The sequence below is a fragment of the Cornus florida genome, unplaced genomic scaffold (assembly GCF_030987335.1).
Source record: "Cornus florida cultivar Cherokee Brave unplaced genomic scaffold, ASM3098733v1 CherokeeBrave_3.0.0_Hap2_Chr02, whole genome shotgun sequence".
NCBI lineage: Eukaryota > Viridiplantae > Streptophyta > Magnoliopsida > Cornales > Cornaceae > Cornus > Cornus florida.
Window position 1 is genome coordinate 61,390,904 of NW_026775572.1, and position 20,282 is coordinate 61,411,185.

The window sequence follows — 20,282 nt, forward strand, 5'->3', positions numbered from 1 at the left end:
CATATAAGCATTTCACCTTTCCTTTACCCAGGTGATGTGGGATTGTGCACTCGTAACTCGTCAGTGTCTCGCACCCGCTCACAGCACACCCGCCAACCTCTGAAAATTGTACTATTTGATTCAGTTTTCTGAAAACTCAGTTATAAAAATGATATATTTTCAGAAAACTGTATTTTATAGTTCTCTAAAAGATGAGTTGTTGAGAACTATTTTCAAATTTATATACCAACCAAGACCTTTGTTTTTATTTTTTTATAGAAATAAAAATGAATAATAATTAATTTATTTTTTGAAAATGTAAAAGAAAAAGTGATGGCTATCTTAGGTGGCGGTGATACAATGTTGAGAAAGCAAAGCACAAAATTCTCTTATTCTGCAACAACTATAAATTGTTGTCGTAGAGCTTATAATAAGATTTGTTAAAACCAGTAATAATATATATATCTATATGTATATATTTTGGCAGCAAGACCTAATAAATTTTGGCCTAAAAAATACTCTCAAATATTGTCATCTTTCCCCGACGGTAGAAAAGATAGAATTGGAAAAAAAAATTATTATTTTTTTAAAAAATACACTCCACAATTAAAGTAAAATGACATTAGTATTAATATCTAAGTCACAAAGAGGAAGAACGAATAAGGGAACAACAAAATTTAAGCCACACATAATGAAAATGAGAATGAGAGTACTCGGAGATCGCACTAATTTAAAAAAAAATTATGTGACTTACAGTAAAAAAAACATAAAACCCCCATTTATTATGAAATTTATGCATATAAAGTTCTTGTATTAAGTCAACCTCATCAAACTTGACCTATCAAAAAGTCATCAAGTTAACCCTCTTGCATTAATTTGCCATTAAACCCTAGCTTGCTTACTCTCCATATGACCAAAATGCCCTTATATATATATAGAGAGAGAGAGAGAGAAAATTCTTCTGCACTTTTTAGATTGACCATTAGATTAAATCTAATGGTCACATTCTAAACCCACCTATATGCTTTCCTTGTAATACAAAACTACTATCACTATTTCTAGTTTTCAAATTTAATATTTACCAATACAATTAACTATAACAATAAAAAATAAGTACTAAAAAAATAAAAATAGAAATCTCTTCACCTCTCTAAATCACACGTCTCACTAATAATAAAATTGACATTGTCTGTTTGAGTGTGAAAAATAAATTAAAAATTATACTATTGACATATAAAACAATGAAATATAGACTAAAAAATAATAAAAAATTAAAAATAAAATCTCTATTTTTTATCCACTTGATCAACTTAATGTAATATGTGATTTGCATAAACTTCACCCATAAAAAATTTAATAGATTATAATTTAAATTATTGTATACCTCCCTAAATACATGATATTTAAAAACTAGAAATTCAATCTATTTTTCTCTAACCCGTCTCAAATTCTAGCTACTTGTAAACACATTCTAATTACTCATCATAATAAGTTGCACAATATATTTTTTCTAGTTCTACTATAATAACAAAAATTTATTGATGTAAGGATGAGATTCGCGACAAAACATGCTATTATTTTATGAAATTTCATATTTTCTTTGTAAATTAGTTATTTTTCTTAGTATTTTCTTTAATACTGCTATTTTTATACTATCATTATTTTTATTTTTTTAGTACTTACCTTTTATTGTTATAATTAATTGTATTGATAAATATTAAATTTGAAAAGTAGAAATAATGATAGTAGTTTTATAATAAAAGGAAAACATATAAGTGGGTTTGGAATGTGACCATTAGATTAAATCTAATGGTCACTATAAAAAGTGCGGAAGATTTTTCTTGCTCCGTGGGAAGTAAGAGATCACTACTCTATATGTATATATATATATATGTATGTGTGTATATATATATATATATATATATATATATATACCTCTTTTAAATTTAAATTAAATTAAAATTAAAATAGTAAGATCAATTTTATCATTTTACAACTTAGTTACCAGTTTTGTTACGAAAGCTTTATATGATTATTAAAATATTATAGGATTTTTTATGATCTTACCCATAAACTCTAGGCTGTGACAATAGGCTCACATTTTTGTTATTTGTTATTTGAATTATAAATGAATGCGTTTATCAAAAACAGAATTAGCATTGAAAGATGTAACATATTTCAATTTAAGCCGTTATAATGTACCTAATATTGTAAGTGTTGAGGTAAGAGTTAGCGAAATACCCAAAATACCTTTATTTTTTAAATGACAAAAATACCCTTGAAAACTTATATAAGTAGAGAGTATTTGAGAGAGGTCTGTCACACTCTCATAGTTTTCTTTGCAATCAGAAAACAACAAAATGGGAGACATCTCCCATGACTTTGAAGCTGTCACAAAGGCTTTCTCAGGTTCTCTCTCATCCATCTCTAAATTTATCTATTACTTTTTCCAAATTTTAATTATTTTTAAATTAAACAACCGTATATATATATATATATATATACCCATGACTTTGAAGCTGTCGCAAAGGCTTTCTCAGGTTCTCTCTCATCCATCTCTAAATTTATCTATTACTTTTTCCAAATTTTAATTATTTTTTAAATTAAACAACCATATATATATATATATATATATATATATATATAACTAGGTAATGTTCATGTGATCTAATTTTTGTAAATGCAAAATAATCATTTCCAATTTATAAATACGCGTGTGATATACATATACATATGTATATAAATTAATGGATATGATATTGGAATTAATTAAGAAAAATTAAAAATTGATAATCCACATTGATCTTTGTTTTGTTGTAGCGAAAATGAAAAATTGATATATATATATATATATTATTTTGTAGGATTTGGTGTTGATGAGATTTCATTGATATCAACACTGGGGAAGTGGCATCATGAAGAGAGGAAATCATTTAGGAAAGGGGCTCCCCAATTCTTCACGGAGGATGATCGGCTTTTCGAGAGATGGAATGATGGACACATCGCACAACTCCAAATTGAATTCTTACGTTTCAAGGTTGGTGTGTGTAGATATATATATATATGTATATATAATGTATGTATGTATGTATTAATTTTCAGAGAATGCACATAAAATGACACTTGATATTTTCTCTTTTATTTTGTAATGTTTAATCTGGTTGTTAGGTGTTTCATCTGTTATTGCTATTTGTTTCACATCTATTGGCCAATGCATATTACCTCTCTAAATATACTAAATTTCTTATCCTCAAGGGTTCATGTTCAGTTGTCCTACACGAATGAGATGAGTCTTGGGTTAGCACTACCTAACTGCTTTAGGATGGGATGACAATTAACACCTGGTTCATTACAAGTGGTACCAGAGCAGACCCGATTTTCTCATTGGGGAGGTTGCAAAACTTTTAGCATCGGGGTTTTGTGCAATCATTCTTAGTGGGAATTTAGTAAATTTTAAGACATATTTAGTGGCTATCTAATATAGTTAAACTATTGGCATTGTTTGCAAATTTTTAACAGCAAAAGGGGATCAATTCTATTTGAGGGATGGTGTGTAATTTTTTTTATAGATCAGGGAGTTCTGTACAATTAACCCTATGTTCAGGGGAATGTGCAATTTTTATAATACATGGGGTATTATGTAATTTTTTGAAGTTTAGGGTTTATATGCAATTAACCCACATACACACAAACGCGCATCTACCCCAAGGAGTTGGCCTAGTTGGAAAAGACTTGGGTCTTAGTGCCTCGTGAAGCAACTTTCACAAAAAATGTCACCTTTCTATTTTTTGGATGTTCCAAAATAATTGCCCAATTTTAAAATTTAATGTACTATTTTTTAATATTCCTAATTTACCCTCTTGCCTTGAAATTATAAAAGCATGTAAACTCACCATAGAATGGTATATTTGAAAGTTCATTCTCTATTATTATATAAAAAAACATTAAAAACTACTAGGCATTTATTTTTGTGGGACGGAGAAAGTAATTGTTAAAGAATAATGGATGATATGTTAAATTTGAAGATCATATGATATATGACTCATCTAAATTATGTGACCATTTCATTTTATAATGATCAGAACGCTATGGTGCTGTGGACCATGCATCCTTGGGAAAGAGATGCTCGTTTGTTAAAGGAGGCATTGACAAAGGGACCGGAGTCGTATCGATTGCTGATAGAGGTGGCGTGTACTAGATCGTCCGAAGAGCTATTCGGAGCAAGAAGAGCCTACCACTCTCTCTTTGACCACTCCATGGAAGAAGACGTTGCCTACCATATCAATGGCCCTGAGCGCAAGGTGAGTAGTGCCACTTTTCTACTGTTGCATTTGAAAACACTGAATCAATGTTTATTGTTATTATTTTGGATGTCTAACAATTAATTAAAATCTAACTCAAACTTGATTCTGAGTATAACCTGAGACCAATCCGAATTTCAATGTAATTTGTCTGCTCAATTGCAACAGGAGGCGAAAGATTTTAACTCATTTTAGGCTCCTATTGGAGATTGGATTGGACTAGTTTGGGTTGAAGGGTTCATAGCTTAGATTGACCTAGATAAGGAGATGTGCAAGTGTACACCATGTTCCAAGTAGTCCGTCTAACTTGCTCCGACAAACTGATATATTGTATTTTTATTAGTCGACCATACCAATGATGTGGCATGTCTAGCTCATTCAATATCTTTGCGTATTTTAATTTAGCGTTAAGACCAGCCCTTACGTGTTCCTACCAAGTATCAACATACACTTGCCCTGCCTTGCCCAAAAACCGAAACCGTTATAGTGAGTCTGGACATTTATTCTGGGCCAAAACAAGACTGCCACACTAACGGATAGGCCCAACTTGTACCCCTCTAAAGTGGAACAAAAAGCCAATGATCCTTGGGCAACCACATGCTTAACCTTAGTTGACATACCTTTCAGAAATTGAATGCCACCAATTTGCATCCAATATGAAACAATTTTTTTAAATGTGACAGTTTCGCATATAATATAGAAATGTGATAGTTTTGCATATAATGGCATGTCATGAGCCTTTTTTTTTTTTTTCCCTTTTTTTCTTTTTCGGAACAGCTTTTCGTAGCACTTGTGAGTTCATATCGATACGAAGGACAGCGTGTTAATGATGCGACTGCAAAATCTGAGGCCAAGACACTTGGTGCTGCCATTAAAAATGCTAATAAGAAGAAGCCAATCGAGGACGAAGAGGTAGTGAGGATACTAGCAACAAGAAGCAAGCTCCATCTCAAGGCAATTTTCAGGCACTACAAGGAAATGTGTGGCAAAAACATTGATGAGGTATGAAATGCTACAAGGGTTGTCCACAATAACATAACATTGCTTTGAAAATTGAATTGAAAGTCCTATTATGTTCCCATATTTATGATCTCTTAAAAGTAATTTCATTGCCTTTGGGGGTATCCCTTTGGTCGCTAGTTTCACAATCTGGGTTTAAATAACACACGTGGGTTTTTGTGCGATTGCGTTCATCCAGAGTTTGCAAAACATAACATGCCTTTGGATTGGAAATCCTATTATGTTCCCATATTTACAATCACTTAAATTAATTTCATTGCTATTGTAAGGCCTTTGAGGGTGTCCCTCTGATTGTTGGTTCATCAACTTGAGTTTAAATGATACACTTGGTTTTCTGGGTGATTGCGTGCATTCGGAGTTTGCAAACTATCTGAGAGTCTAGTGGATGGATTATTCTTCGTTACCCAAAAAAAAAAAATTGCTTAGTTAAGTCAAATGCTAGTAGCTACACTAGAGGCAATGTAAAGTCCTTCCTTGGAAATGACCTTCCTTTCTTACAGGATCTTGAAGCTGACTTGATCTTAAAGGACACAGTGCAATGCCTATGTATTCCTCAAACATATTTTAGCAAGGTGAGACCAGTTGGAGCTTCTAAAATGACTTCCCTCTCCTTTTCTTTCCATCTAAATATCTAATTATATCTCTATATATACACGTGCGCGCACACACATATTGATATGACGTTTTTTTCTTTGTAAATCTTCTTCAGGTATTGGATGCATCAGTGGAAGCAAGTGCAGATGAGAATGCTAAAGAAGCTTTGACTCGAGTAATCGTGACCCGAGCAGATGTGGATATGAAAGAGATCAACGAAGAGCACCTTAGCAGATATGGATATACTCTATCGGACATGCTTGAAGATAGAGCTAATGGGAACTTCAAGGATTTTTTGCATGCCTTGGTTGCTAGAGGGGGCTAGTTGGAGAATAAACTATCAAAATTTGGGTGTTGATGGATGTGTTTTTCTTAATGTTTCTTTTGTGATTTGATGTTAGGAATATATAATTGTGTTTTGGAATATTACGTATTAAAAATCGTTTGAGTTGTAATTTTATTTAAGTCTTCTTGAGTTGCTTATTTCGAGTGGCGAAGTGTGGATTGATCTTCAAAATCGAAATGACTAAAGAGCTTGATATGAACACAAAAATTAGGTCATCTATGTTGAGTGTGGCGAGTGTATTAAGATTTTCTAGGGTTTGCTTCAAAAGTATGAAAATTGCTTGAAGTTCTTCGAACCTTCTATTGAACCAGTTGTAGAGGCTTACATCCTTGGTACCTCTTGAACTCACTTCTGGTGGAATTGAATTTTGGTCCGGAAAAGTCTGGAGTATGGTTATGGTTTTATTTTATCTTGGCTAGTTGTTTGAGGTTCATGTCTCGCATCGAATCCGAACAGTGAAAGTGTTGAGCATATATGGATAGGTATGCAGCACTCTCTAAGAGTATGCCAATGCATCTGTATTTGCATCCATATTTGGATATTGACTGGGTGATGCAAATGGTTTGGTATGGGAATTCCACAATTGTGGTTCCCACACAATAATCTCCACTTCATACTCCACACGGGAATTCCACACTTGTGGTTCTCACATGATAATCTACACCCCATACTCCACTTGTGGTTTCCACACAATAATCTACGAGCAGATTCTTTGGGAAGCACAAATAATGGAAAAAAATTTAAATGATCTGCAACACCGGCAATGAAAGCATGATCTGCAACACCGGTAATGAAAGCATGGATCTATGATTGACAAAATGAATTTATAGCGTATTAAGCATAAAAGGGACGATTAATTGTAATATCTAATATATATATTTTTATATGTGGCAAAGTATTAATGTATTAATTTTTTTTTTTTTCTCTTGAATTATATTGTTTTATTCTATTTGTTGGAAGCTGTGTAATGTATTTTTATTTTTTTAATATAATTATTTTTTATTCCTCAAAACATATAATCGAAGTAAACAATTATAATTGTTAGAAATATAGTGGTTAGGCATATAACCGTCTGAAAAAACCAAACAAACAAACAATTAAAATATATATATATTTTTTTAATAAATAAATTTTAAAAAAAATAATAAAGTGGAGAATCAAAAAAATGAGTGCCCACCAACAAGTTGGAGTCTCCAAAAGTGTGCTAACTTGGTGCTAAACTTTTTTGAAAGTGTAGAATGACACTGGATGCCCTAAATAACTTTAGTTTTTGGGCACTAAACAGATATTTGAGTGTCAGGTCGGACTTTCTGTTAAGGAAACTCATGTAAGACATTATATCAAGTGAGAAAAAAATTAATAAAAATAAAAAAGTAAGAAAATTTTAGATTTTTTTTTCCTAAATTCAATAATGATAATGATAATAATAATAACAACTGAAACAACAGAGATCTAGAGAAAAATTAAGAATAGGAAAGGGCGCCAAAAAACAAAAAAAAAAAAAAAAAGTTAATTCCTTTAACTTCTCGAGCGCCTTATATTTCGGGGATTTGGGCCAATAATTGAAGACCCAATTACTCCATTGTGGTTCGCCACTTGTGGGCCATAATTTTAGGCTCAGGGAATGGGTCGCCAAAAATGGCCACCCACATGGCGATTGCGGGCTTTCCATGCGTTGGCCCGCTTGTTTTTTTTAAAAATTTTGTGGTCTAAAACCACTGTAGCCCGGAAAAAGTTTAAGGACATGTTGGCTGGGAAAAAAATTCCAGAAACAAGTTTTTTGGGGTTTTTTTGTCCTTTTTTTTTAATCCCCTCAACACAATTGAACCAAAGAGCCATTAAAGTACTGTTTGGCTAACACAAACGGTGCGTTGTAGGCTTTTTTGGGAAAAAAAGAGAGGAGAAAAGTGAGATTTTTTTTTTTTTTTTTTTTTTTTTTTTTTTTTAAGTTTTCAATGTTGCTATATTGGCCCAAAAAATATATTTTTTAAATTTTTTGTTCTTCCCTAAGAAAATGAAAATTATTTTAAATAATGAATATATATTTTTAAATATGCCTTTGTTTTCAGTTCACCTCTACAAATAAATAAATCAAATGAGAAATTAGGAAAAAGTTAAAAAAAATTAAAAATTAAAAATATTATACCTTTGGAGAGCTTACGCACCATGAGAACACCTACCATAACTAAAAATTGGAGAGTCCAAAACTGGCTTTTGGAAATAGCTCCTGAAAATGCTGACCTGGTAAATCTAGAGACCCAAATTTTAGAGCTGCTATTGGAAAGAGATTATATTGTTCTTCAAATATTGCAGAACGAAGCTAGCAATATTTTTCAGACAACTCAAGAAGGAAAAAAGACTCAAAATCTCAGAATTTCAGATGCTTACAAAATCTCAGAATTGGAAGATAATGAATCAGTGATTTTTATTTCTGTTATAGAAGAGAGAAAACATGTTGACAAGCTAAAATTTACTGACCTTGTAAGATTATTTCATACCTTTGAATTGATTTTTTTTTTCAATCTCTAAAAATATAAAAACTTAGCTTTAAAGCCTGTCAAAGGTTTAAAACCGAAGAAAAGCTCAACTCTAAATTCGAGCTTGTATGAGTATTTTATTACCATAGAAATGAACACTAATAAATTAAAATTTCTACTTCTGTTAACATCTCGTAAGTCCAATTTATGGCCAGTTTGTTAACCCTCAAATTCTTGAAACTATTATCATTAAAAAGTTAACAACCCTGGCTATGGAAGTTCAAATCTCCCGTCAGTAGTGGATTATAGGGTGTTCTAAAAGATTCGACACCATCATTATCTGGAAAAAAAAAAAAAAAACCATTAAAAAGTTTGTATGCTCTGCTCAATTCAAAATTGGAAGACTATTGGTTTCGGCTACTTGAGTGGAAAAAAAACTTTTCTTTGATGAGGAATAGTATTTTGGTCTTGAATAATAATAAGTCAACTTTGGAATATATTTCACTAATATATGTGAATGGGAGATAACATCATTATCACGAAATTAAATATGATGATGTCATTACGACGTCATCCTCTACTCATACAAATTTAATCGGACTGTTGGATATGTTAGAGGGACTTCCTATCATTACTCTTTGGTCGTTTTTCACTCAATCTCCTGTATAAAAAAAAGGTGGACTTTCCAAACCATGTTCTATTTTTAGTGGAGTATCAAACATTAAATTCACTACAAATTCAATCTGAGTAGGATCATAAGCCATGGAGATTTTTAACATTTCTAAGAAAATAGCTGACCCAATTTGCAGTAAATGGCTGCAAATATATGTTGCAATGACTTAATTATAGTAATGTTATATGGTCAACACACACACAAAGAAGAAGAAAAACAAAGAAATAAAGAAAAGCAACAATAGAATTAGTCAAAAAGGATTGAGAAGAGATTGCCCTAACAGTGCAAAGCTATAGGAATGTGCAACCTCCCGCATCTGAAAATGAAAAACAATATTGCAAAACAACCACTGCTGCATTTGGACGCACCAAATCGGTGCTTTAAATTTGGGATTAGAGGAAATTTAGTTCAATCCCAAATCTAAGCCACCGATTCAGTGCTCCCAAACATAACATAAGATATTTTGGAAATTTATTTGAATTCATGAAATCAACTAGACCTTCCTGTAACTGATGTTCATAGCACAGAACTGTAGCATTTAAGATGCATTGAACCTTCATCACTCTTCACCAATATTAATTATATTTCTGCTTCAGCTAGTAAATAATCAATCCAATCCACAAAAAGAATTCGAAAAACAAGCCGATAAATTGAAAATGTCATAACCACACAAAAGTTCAAGACAAGCTACAGATAAGTTTTTCCAAAACCAAAGTACAACTAAAAACAGACAACCATTTAAAAGATGAAATGCTCACTGACGAGGTTCCGAATCAATCTTCCTTCCCTAGCAGAGTAAGCAGGAAGGCCTTGTAATCCCCCGATGTTTCCTTCGTGACTGAATGATCGAGGGACACACTGTTTCTCTTGTAATAAAGCTCCTTGATCTCCTTCAAATCTTTTTCAGCTGTTGTAACGATCACACGAGTCAGTGCATCTTCGTCAGTCCCGGGCTTATTAATCGCATTGCGCAATACCTAAAGCAAACAAGATCAAATAAGGATTCCAATTCCATAAAGGTAGGTATTAGTGCTGAAACTTGGAAGAAGCATTATAATTATCCGGATTTACACCTTTTCATAGTACTTCTGTGGGTCATTGATGCATCGGATGGCTGTGCGCAATGCTGCTAAGTACTGACTAGCTGAATCGTCCATCAAATTCTGACCAAAGAAGATCAAATACTTAAGCTCTGGTTTGGATTATAAAAAATAGAGTAGTGATATTTGGGCCAAACTCTCAAAGTGAATTATTTGACCTACAAGCTTTCATTGGTCATATATATTTACCAAATATAAGAAAGTAAAGGACCACACTTCCTTATCTTTTACTTGCATGACTAATCAAAACTTGTAAATCGGGCAATTCACTTGAAGTGAATATATATATATATTTAATACAATTTTCCTTAAAAGCTCTAGTTTGATATATATATATATATATATATATATATAAATGTTTTTGTTCAACTGACTACATGAATGAAGAAATAAGTTCAAAATTTTAGTAGCAAGTGATGTAAACACATCTTAGCAATATTGGCCGTAAAATGATATTTAGGCCGATTACTTGAAGTGACTATATATATATATCAAACTAGAGCTTTTAAGGAAAATTGTATTAAATATTTTGGCTCTTTTATCTTCACCTTGGTGACGGAAGTGCCATGCTCATCTTTGTAGCGGTTCAAAGTTGCCATGACCTGTGCCTTGCTCCTTGTAGTCACAATTCTAATGATTTCTTCGTCATTAAAAGCCTTCTCTTCAATAAATTTGTGAAGAATGTCAGCCTCCGAACTTGCCAATCTTGCGTTTATCTCATCACCATTGTACCTATATATGCTCATCAAGGCAACCAAGAGCTGAAACAGAAAACATGAGCTTTAGTGATTTCAGAAACCATACGAAAAACATGGATATATATAATACAGTTCAACTACATGCCTTTCGCAGATCACCGGTGGTATGAGCAGCCAAGTCCTCTTCCAAGGAATGCTTGTAACGACTCTGGTAGGCGCGCTTCACAGCTAGGAGCTCTTCAGGAGATCGGATGCATGAGATTTCAATGATCGCAAGATAATCAGATTGCTTTATTGCTACATTCACCAAGACAGAATCTCGATCTACTGGATCCAGTATCCAACGATACACTGCTTTCTATATTCACACATAGTACACATGTTTCAGTGTAACAAATGTATACATATATAATAATAATAATAATTGTATTTGGAGTACTTTGGACCATTTAGAGATAATAAGTACGTCTTGAATCAAAACCTCTATGTGCACCACTTTTAGCACACCAGATGCAATTAAGGGAGTAAAAACTTGAGATGATCAAATCTTTAAGGTCGGTCCCTAGATTCACTCTGTTATGTCAAGACAGGAGAACATAGTGGTCCAAAGCTATCTTGAACAATGAAATTATATATATATATATATATATATATACATATATGGGATGGAAAAAACAAAGTGGAAGAAACAAACAAATTTAATTAAAGAATGGTGAAACCTATGCCATCCTCTAGTGATGGTCCTGCATCATCAATCTATTGAGGATCGCGAGTTAGGCGACTAACACTCAATATTAGGGGCATGAAAGTCACACACAACTGTACAATTTGTTTCTTTATAAGAGCTTCTTTTAGATTTCTTGTTCCATATCATGTGCAGTTAAGATCAAGCAATGCCCAAATCAATGGTTTTGTATTTTACGAAATTTGAAAGTTAAAAAAAGTTTGAAGTTTGGAAGGAAAATGGTAGAAATAGTAACCTCAAAATCACCCGAGAGCTCTGATTCAAGGCGCTTGAGGAGATCTTCTTGATAAAGCTCCTCGTAGGCTTCCCGGATTAACTTCCTTTGAACTGCATTTCTATGACCCATGATTGAGATTATAGCCTTCTCATCAGTTCCCCATCCTAGCAAAATTTCATTGGAAAAGAAGGAATTATGATCCGGATAGTGAGTCCAAAATCTCATTGAATACATGCTATGTTTGGTTGCAAAGAACTGGGGTCCTTGAATTAGAAATGGGAGTGTGTTCGGTTGCATGAAATTGGGGCCTTATAATTGGAATTTGTAGAATTTTAGAAAAAAAATTAAGAAAATTGAATTAAAATATTCTCAAATTTCACGAATTCTAATTCCAAAGCTACAATTTCATGCAGCCGAACACACCTTGGGAATTGGAGAAAATTTTGGTTCAAAGTGACATAAAATTGAACCAAAATTTTCTTCAATTCCACCAATTCCAATTAACATATCCTTGTTCAACTTGATCTATTCTTCACAAAACCCAAACAAAAATGGAAAATGAAAGATAAGTAAAACAAAAGGAACCATGAAATCAACATAATCTGAAACATGAACCACAAATCAAATCTAAGAACTGTTTGGTGACCAAGAAAGTGGAGGGAAAAGAGAAGAAAATGGACAAAACATTTATATATGATATATGCCATTAGAATTATGGCCATATAGAGGCCAAATGTGCAAAGATTGAAGTATATAACTGAATCAAACTTGGGCGTTTTGCAATTCATGAATCAAGACCATTTTATATACACATATAACTATCAAATTTATAAAAAACCCAATCTTAAACTACGGTCACACTTGCAGTCATTGCAGAATACAGAAAGATATAAAATCAACATGTGCGTTTGATTATTCATGAATCAAGACAATCTGAAACACACATATGGTACTATAAGCTTATACAAATTATATCAAAGGCATGTATATGCACTTTATTATTCAAGAATCAAAACCATCCCACACACATATCTATCATAAATTTACAAGAGAAGTTCAATCTAAATTTTTTTTTAAAAACAAAAAAAATAACCACCCTTTTTTAGTCAGAACTGTAAAATAACAATAATATTATATATATATATATATATATAGATAGATAAATAAGCAACCTTGACAAGCTTTTCTGAGAACTTCTGCATCTGCAACAGGAGAAGGATGATCAGGAGCAATGAGGGTGGCCATTGTCGGACTCTCCTGAGCTCTTCCTCTCAAGAATTTTTTTATAAGCAATATGAAGGAAGTTTTGTCGTTCCAATGCTTTGGTCACCTACTTATACCACCAAAAGTCATTGCAAGTCACAACATTTATGTTGTAAGTAACGCCAATTGGCATTGTTTCTTGTGAAGTTATGGTTTTAGTTAATATAATACAAAACAATGAACACACAAATAAGCATATCTTCACCAGCTTTACTTTTACACCTCATTAGATAATGTAATTTAATGTGTTTGGTTTTGGCATTTTCTTCGGTTCATGTAATAAATGTGAGAAAAGATTCATGAATTAGTGCTACCTATATTTTATGGACACATGGCTTTTTTTTTACATGGTGACATGCAATAAAGCTTTTAATTCTACTTATATATTTTTTTTCTCAAATCAGAGAGGTTTCTAATCCTGAGTTGGCAAATAAAAATTAATTAAATACATTAATTCTTTGTTTTAATTTTATCTGAATTTTCAATTTTTTTTTTTTTCAAAAAATTTATTTAATTAAATAAGGAAGTAATGCGGGGCATTTTAGAAATAAATGTTGTATTTGAAAAGTCAATAACTAAGAGCATTTTGGCCTAGTGGTATCTCATTCGCCTCTTAGAATAGCGAGGGTTTGTAAAGTGACCTTATTTTCAAAACTTCTACGCCAATGTTAAATTTCAAATGACTAGTCTTTAAAGTTTCATAGAAAATTATGCATTAAATTCATGCACCTTTTAAATTTGAATTCCTAAATAAGACGCTAGTTTTAAATTGAAGGAGATGGACAAAGGCAATGTTAAAATGAAGGGAATGGATAATTTACAAAAAAAAATTATAAATTGCACTAATTTGCACCCCGCTTCTCACCACTAGACTGTTTGTACTCTCTCCTCATTTGGTAATGCTGTAATGTTATGTCAACCACCTAAGAATAAGTGGTATAGGCTAGATTACTCATGATAACCTCCTTAATGGGTGCTTAATGGGCCAGATCAACCGTGTTGGAGTTGCTTTGCATAATAAACCGGATTTGATACCAGTTGTTGTGACGAAAACGCAAAATAAATAACGTTGTTCAAGAAATAAATAAGCAATCATGAAGAATAAAAAAATCACACATAAGAACACAAGATATACATGGTTCACCCAAATCTTAAGATTACGTCTATGGAGCATACCGAACAAATTCATTATGAAAAAGATGAAGAATTACAATGGAAAATTCTCTCTCAATATCTTTCAATTACTCTCTCTTGTATTGGCACAAATTTATCTCTAACTCTCACACTCTCTAAAAATCTAATTAGAGTCTCTATTTATAGAGTCTCAAACTTGTCTTATAAGAACTTGCATTTTGTAGAATTCAAAACCAATAAGGAAGTTAAATCAGATCAGGAAACTGAATTTTCTTTAAACCAATAAGGAAGTTAAATTAAATAAGGAAACTGAATTTTCCCTAAAATTCAACAGTGTTGGATTTTCCATATAATTAAACATTCCTAAAAATTAATCAAACTCCACAAAACCACAACAATCTCCCACTTGGAGGCTGGAGCACTTGTAAACTCATTCCATCTTCTTCTTATGCATGTCCTATACATGTCGGTGCGCTTCTCTCTGTCTTCAAGCTAAAAGACCGATTGAAGTTACGCATAACTTCAGTTTCTCCATGGTCACTGTCTTGGTCAACATATCAGTCGGATTCTTGGTGCCAAGTATTTTCTCAAGGGTTAACACCCCATCTTTAAATAAAGATATGATAAAGTGATACCGAAGTCCTATATGCTTGGTCCTTGAATGAAATGCTGAATTCTTTGCCAGATGTATCGCCCTCTGACTATCACTGTGCAAAACATTATTCACCTGTTCGAATCCCAACTCTGTCAACAAACCTTGTAACCAAATCATCTCCTTGCTGGCCTCTGTCATTGCCACATACTATGCTTCTGTAGTAGATAACGCTACAATCCTCTGTATTTGCGAAACCCAACTAACTGCAGTTGTACTTACCATGAACACATACCTGGTAGTACTTCTTCTGTGGTCCATCTCACTAGGAAAGTCTGAATCTACATAACCATGTAGCTTCACCTCACCCTTCTGAAACATAGGCATTTGTCTGTGGTACCCCATAGATATCTCAATATCTACTTTACTGCTTCCCAGTGTAGCTTGCTCAGATCCTTCATGAACCTGTTTACTGCTTCCACTGCATATGCAATGTCCAGTCTTGTGCTCACCATGGCATACATCAAACTTCCAATGGCTGAGGCATATGGAATTTTAGCCATGAAGTTTTTCTCATCTTCTGTCTTCGAATACTGATCTTGAGATAATCGGAAGTGATTAGCTAAGGGAGTACTCACCGCCTTAGCATTATTTATGTTGAACTTCTTCAGAACCCGTTCAACATACTTAACCTGAGACAACTGCAAAGTAACTTTCTGTTTATCTCTGCTAATCCTCATCCCAAGAATCTGCTTCACTACACCAAGATCCTTCATCTCGAATTCACTAGACAATTGTTTCTTCAATTTGCTGATTTTTTCAAAATCAGAACCTACCACTAACATGTCATCAACATAAAATAGAAGGATAATGAAACTTGACTTAAACCTCTTGAAGTAGTAGTAATGGTCAGCATTGCACTTGTTGTAGCCATGTCGCTTCATAAAACCATTAAACTTCTTATACCACTGCCTCGGGGCTTGCTTCAAACCATATAAGCTTTTTTTCAACTTACACACTAGTTTCTCTTTCCCTTTGACTGAGAAACCCCCCGGTTGTTGTATGTAAATCTCCTCCTCAAGGTCACCATGGAGGAGAGTAGTTTTGACATTTAATTGCTTGAGGTGTAGCCTTTTTGCTGCAACAATGCTAAGAATTGAGCGAATGGTACTTAGTTTCACAACCGGGGAAAAAATGTCTATATAGTCAATGCCTTACTTTTGCTAAAAGCCTTTGACCACCATTCTCGCCTTGTCTCTCTTAGAACCATTATATTCCTCTTTCACCATGTACACCCATTTGTTGTGAAGAGTTTTCTTCCCCATGGGCAACTTGGTTAGTGCCCATGTTTTGTTGGAGATAAGGGACTTCATCTCATCTTCTATTGTAAGCTCCCACTTGCTGGCATTTTCAACCTGACATGCTTCATCATAGCATTCAGGCTTACTATCATCTATGAGCAACATATAATCCAAATATTTCCTATTCGGTACATGAGGTCACGTAGACCTTTTGGGTGCAAGCATAGGAGTTGGAATCTGCAGTGAACTATGCTCTGTGAGTTCTGGCTAAAAACCATCATCTTTATGCTCCGCATCAATACTCTTTGGATCATCATCCAACTCAACAAACTCAGGCTTACTCTGTACAAGACTAATTAACTGTGCTACATCTTTATCTTTGTACATCATATTTTCGTTGAAAATCACATCTCTACTTCTGATGATTTTCTTGTTCTGATTATACCAGAGTCGATAACCAAACTCATTTCCGCCATACCCAACGAAGATGCATTTTAGTGACTTGGGATCAAGCTTCCCCCTAGCATGGTCACTAATATGCGCATATGCAATACAACCAAAAACTTTCAACCATGAAAGATTTACCTTTTTGTCACTCCATACCTCTTCTGGTATCCGATACTCCAAAGGCATCGATGGTCCACGATTAATTAGGTAGGATATTATATTGAAAGTTTCTGCCCAAAACTGTTTGGGTAAACCCTAATGTATGCACATGCTTCTTGCTCTCTCTGTCAATGTTCGGTTCATCCGTTCTGCCACCCCATTCTGCTGCGGGGTTCCTTGCACAGTCCTCTCTAATCTGATCCCATTATCAAAACAGAACTTCTTGAACCCAGTGTCTTCATACTCACCGCCATTGTCAGACCTTAACCTTTTGATCTTTAAACCTGTCTCATTCTCCATCATGGCCTTTCACTTCTTGAACACATCAAATACCTCAGATTTGTGCTTCAAAAAATAAACCCATACCTTCCTCGTGTGATCATCAATGAAAGTCATGAAGTAAGATTTTCCACCAATGGATGAGATAGTGGCTGGCCCCAAACGTCTGTGTGAACTAGCTCGAGTTTCTCCTTTCTGAGATCTCTGCCACTCTTCTTGAAACTGACCTTCTTCTGCTTGCCCATCACGCAACTCTCGCAGAAGTCAATATCAATTACCCGTATGCCTAGTAGTTTCCCCTTTAAGTGCATAATCTTGAGCCCCTTTGATGAGCGTTGAAAAGTGCGCATTTAAACCCCTTAAGCTTAGGTATTCCAGGACCTTTATCTATCTTACTTTCTCGTTTTAGACTAATTTCATGTTATTGTCATTTTTAGGTGCTTATCCCCAAAATAAGCTAATTCAGTCAAATAAGAGCTTAAAAGAAGCTAACTCAAGCTAGATGGAAGAAATGAGCAAAGTGGAAGCAGATTGAAGCAAAGTGTGGAATTCAGCATGTTCGATCAATCTCAAGAATACTTCTATCGATTCAAAGTTCATCGATCTAGACATTTCAAGATGGATTCAAGTTCTTTTATCCTTATCCAAAGATCCCACAAAGTTCGATCGATCCAACGATTCTCAAATCGATCGAAAAGATTCCACCTTATCTTGTTGTACCACCCCACTTACCACTTTTGTCTCTTACCCTAAAATATCTCAGATCTGTTCTTATCCAAAAAGGCGCCGCCATGGGAGGATCGATCCAGCAAAAGTTTGATAGATCTCAGTCAAGTTCGATCGATCTCAGCGTAGGTTCGATCGATCGAACCCTCTCAAGTGCAAATTAAATTAATTTCCAGCTCATTAAAAGTTGTCTCATGGTGCAATTATTGGAGGAGCCCTTGTGTACGAGCCTAGACCATTGGGTGTGACATTTGAGCTACCTATATAAGGATTTTGAGCCACTTTTATGAGAGACACACAAGAGTTCTTGGAGACACAATATACAACATTAGAGATTGTCTTAGAGAGGAAGAAAAAGAGAAGAGGAGGCTAGAGACACATTCTTGGGAGATCTTCCATCTACTTCAAGAAGAAGAGTATGAGATAGCCCTTGAGGGTTGGAGGACACCATCCATGAGTGGCTAGACATCCTCTTGGGGCTAGAGTTAGCCCTAAGCATGCTATATTTACCTTGATTTATGTATTTTTGAGGGGATATGTGTTGTAATACATGTTTTGACATCTTTATATACATAGATCTTGTTCATTCAATGATTTGTGTGGTTTAATTATTCCAATTGATTATTTCATTCTATCCATAAGTTTATGTATGCTATAATAGATGTTCATGTGTTTATCTTTATTTCTTGTGTTATTGATGCATGTCTATGTGTGTTGTTGCTGTAGATTTAGAGATTGTCAAGACATAATGCTTAATAGAATGCTCTTGTGGTTTATTTAATGGTTCATACTCATTACTTGATAGATTGTGCCTCTCCCTTAGTTTAATTAGTTTAATTTTCATGTCATTAGCTTAGATGTAGTGGAGTTACCTTAGTTGTTAAATGGGAGGATAATCCATACTTGTTGTTTGATGTTTCATACTTATGAATGCAAGTAGTATATTTCTCTAGTTATGCGATGTGTTTGGATTGTGAGCTTAAAGAAGGATTAATGACTTAGTTTGATATATTGTGCTATTTATTGTGTTGTTTAAACAATATATACTTAATTGGTTATTCATGCTTGTTGAAACAACCACACACACTCACTATTGTTGCAACATATGTTTCCCCCCTCATTAATTATGAATTAAGTGTATAGAAAGGTGATGCTTAGTGGTGATCTCTAAATCCCAAGACCTCTCTCTCTTGTTTTCTCTATCATTTAATTACTTGTTTTATATTGAGTTTGTTTAAACTTAATTGTAGTTTAATTAACCAATCAATCTACCTTTGATCACTCGACCTATTAACCCTAAGCATTGTTTCCATTACTAGTAACCCTCTAATCCCTTGGGACGATCCCTATTCACCCTTGCTACGTTAGTAGTAGTGGTAGTAGTGGTTTTTATAAATTTAAACTTGACCCAAAAGGCTTTTCTTGAACCTACATTTACTATATTAGTTTAGCGTATAGGGACGGCCACTGTCACCCCTTTCACTCATGTGACCTAGTATCTGGTGCCAAAGGTTGTGATCTTCTCTATTTTCTGCAACTGCTATAGACCTACAAGCACTGGTAGTTGTGTAGAGAGTGCCAGATTTCTTACCACGTGCAATGGTCATAGCACTTCTGGAAACTTTCCACGAGTCTCCATTGAAGGTTGTAACAAAACCTTCATCTGACAATTATCCCACCGAAATAAGATTCTTCCTCAAGTCAGGGATGTGTCTCACATCCTTTAATTTCCAAGCTGACCCATTCAACTTGATTTGCACTTCGCCTTTGCCAACTACGTTGCAAGGCTGATCATCACCAAGATACACTTACCAAGGTTACTCGGTTCATAGTTATTAAATAACTCTTTGCTTGAGGTGCCATGAAACGATGCGCCGGAATCTAAAACCCATGACTCCGCCTTGCTCTCCAAAGAGCATATCAATGCATCATCTGATTCTTATGAGAGAAAATTTGCTTCAGTTTTTCTTTCGGTTCCCTTCTTTGGAGTTCTGCAATCAATACGATAATGTCCCTTTTTTCCACAATTCTAACACTCAATTTCACCGAGATCTGTGGAATTCTTGAAATTTTGAGACTATGTTCTTCTATTCCTTGACTTGGATCTGCTTTTATTTCTATTACCGTTACCATTCTTCTTATTTGAACTCCTGCCTATGCTTTCAACTTTTAATGCCGAACCACTGGTAGAAATCCTTGTTGTTTGCCTTCTGATTTCTTCAGTCAGAATC

General features: G+C 34.0%; 2 protein-coding genes across 2 annotated transcripts; one reads left to right on the forward strand and one right to left on the reverse strand.

Annotated features, from left to right (window-relative positions):
* The first annotated feature begins 2,300 nt into the window (after positions 1-2,300).
* Positions 2,301-6,354, forward strand: LOC132295122 (annexin D4). Its single transcript, XM_059793237.1, has 6 exons — positions 2,301-2,388; positions 2,844-3,016; positions 4,062-4,280; positions 5,058-5,282; positions 5,801-5,872; positions 6,010-6,354. The coding sequence occupies exons 1-6, from the start codon at positions 2,340-2,342 to the stop codon at positions 6,217-6,219; spliced, it is 948 nt and encodes a 315-aa protein (XP_059649220.1). The 5' UTR covers positions 2,301-2,339; the 3' UTR covers positions 6,220-6,354.
* Positions 6,355-10,030: 3,676 nt separating this feature from the next.
* Positions 10,031-13,395, reverse strand: LOC132287203 (annexin-like protein RJ4). Its single transcript, XM_059789741.1, has 6 exons — positions 13,323-13,395; positions 12,169-12,314; positions 11,334-11,546; positions 11,039-11,251; positions 10,464-10,553; positions 10,031-10,367 (listed from the first exon to the last, which is right to left on the reverse strand). The coding sequence occupies exons 1-6, from the start codon at positions 13,393-13,395 to the stop codon at positions 10,164-10,166; spliced, it is 939 nt and encodes a 312-aa protein (XP_059645724.1). The 3' UTR covers positions 10,031-10,163.
* Positions 13,396-20,282: the final 6,887 nt, after the last annotated feature.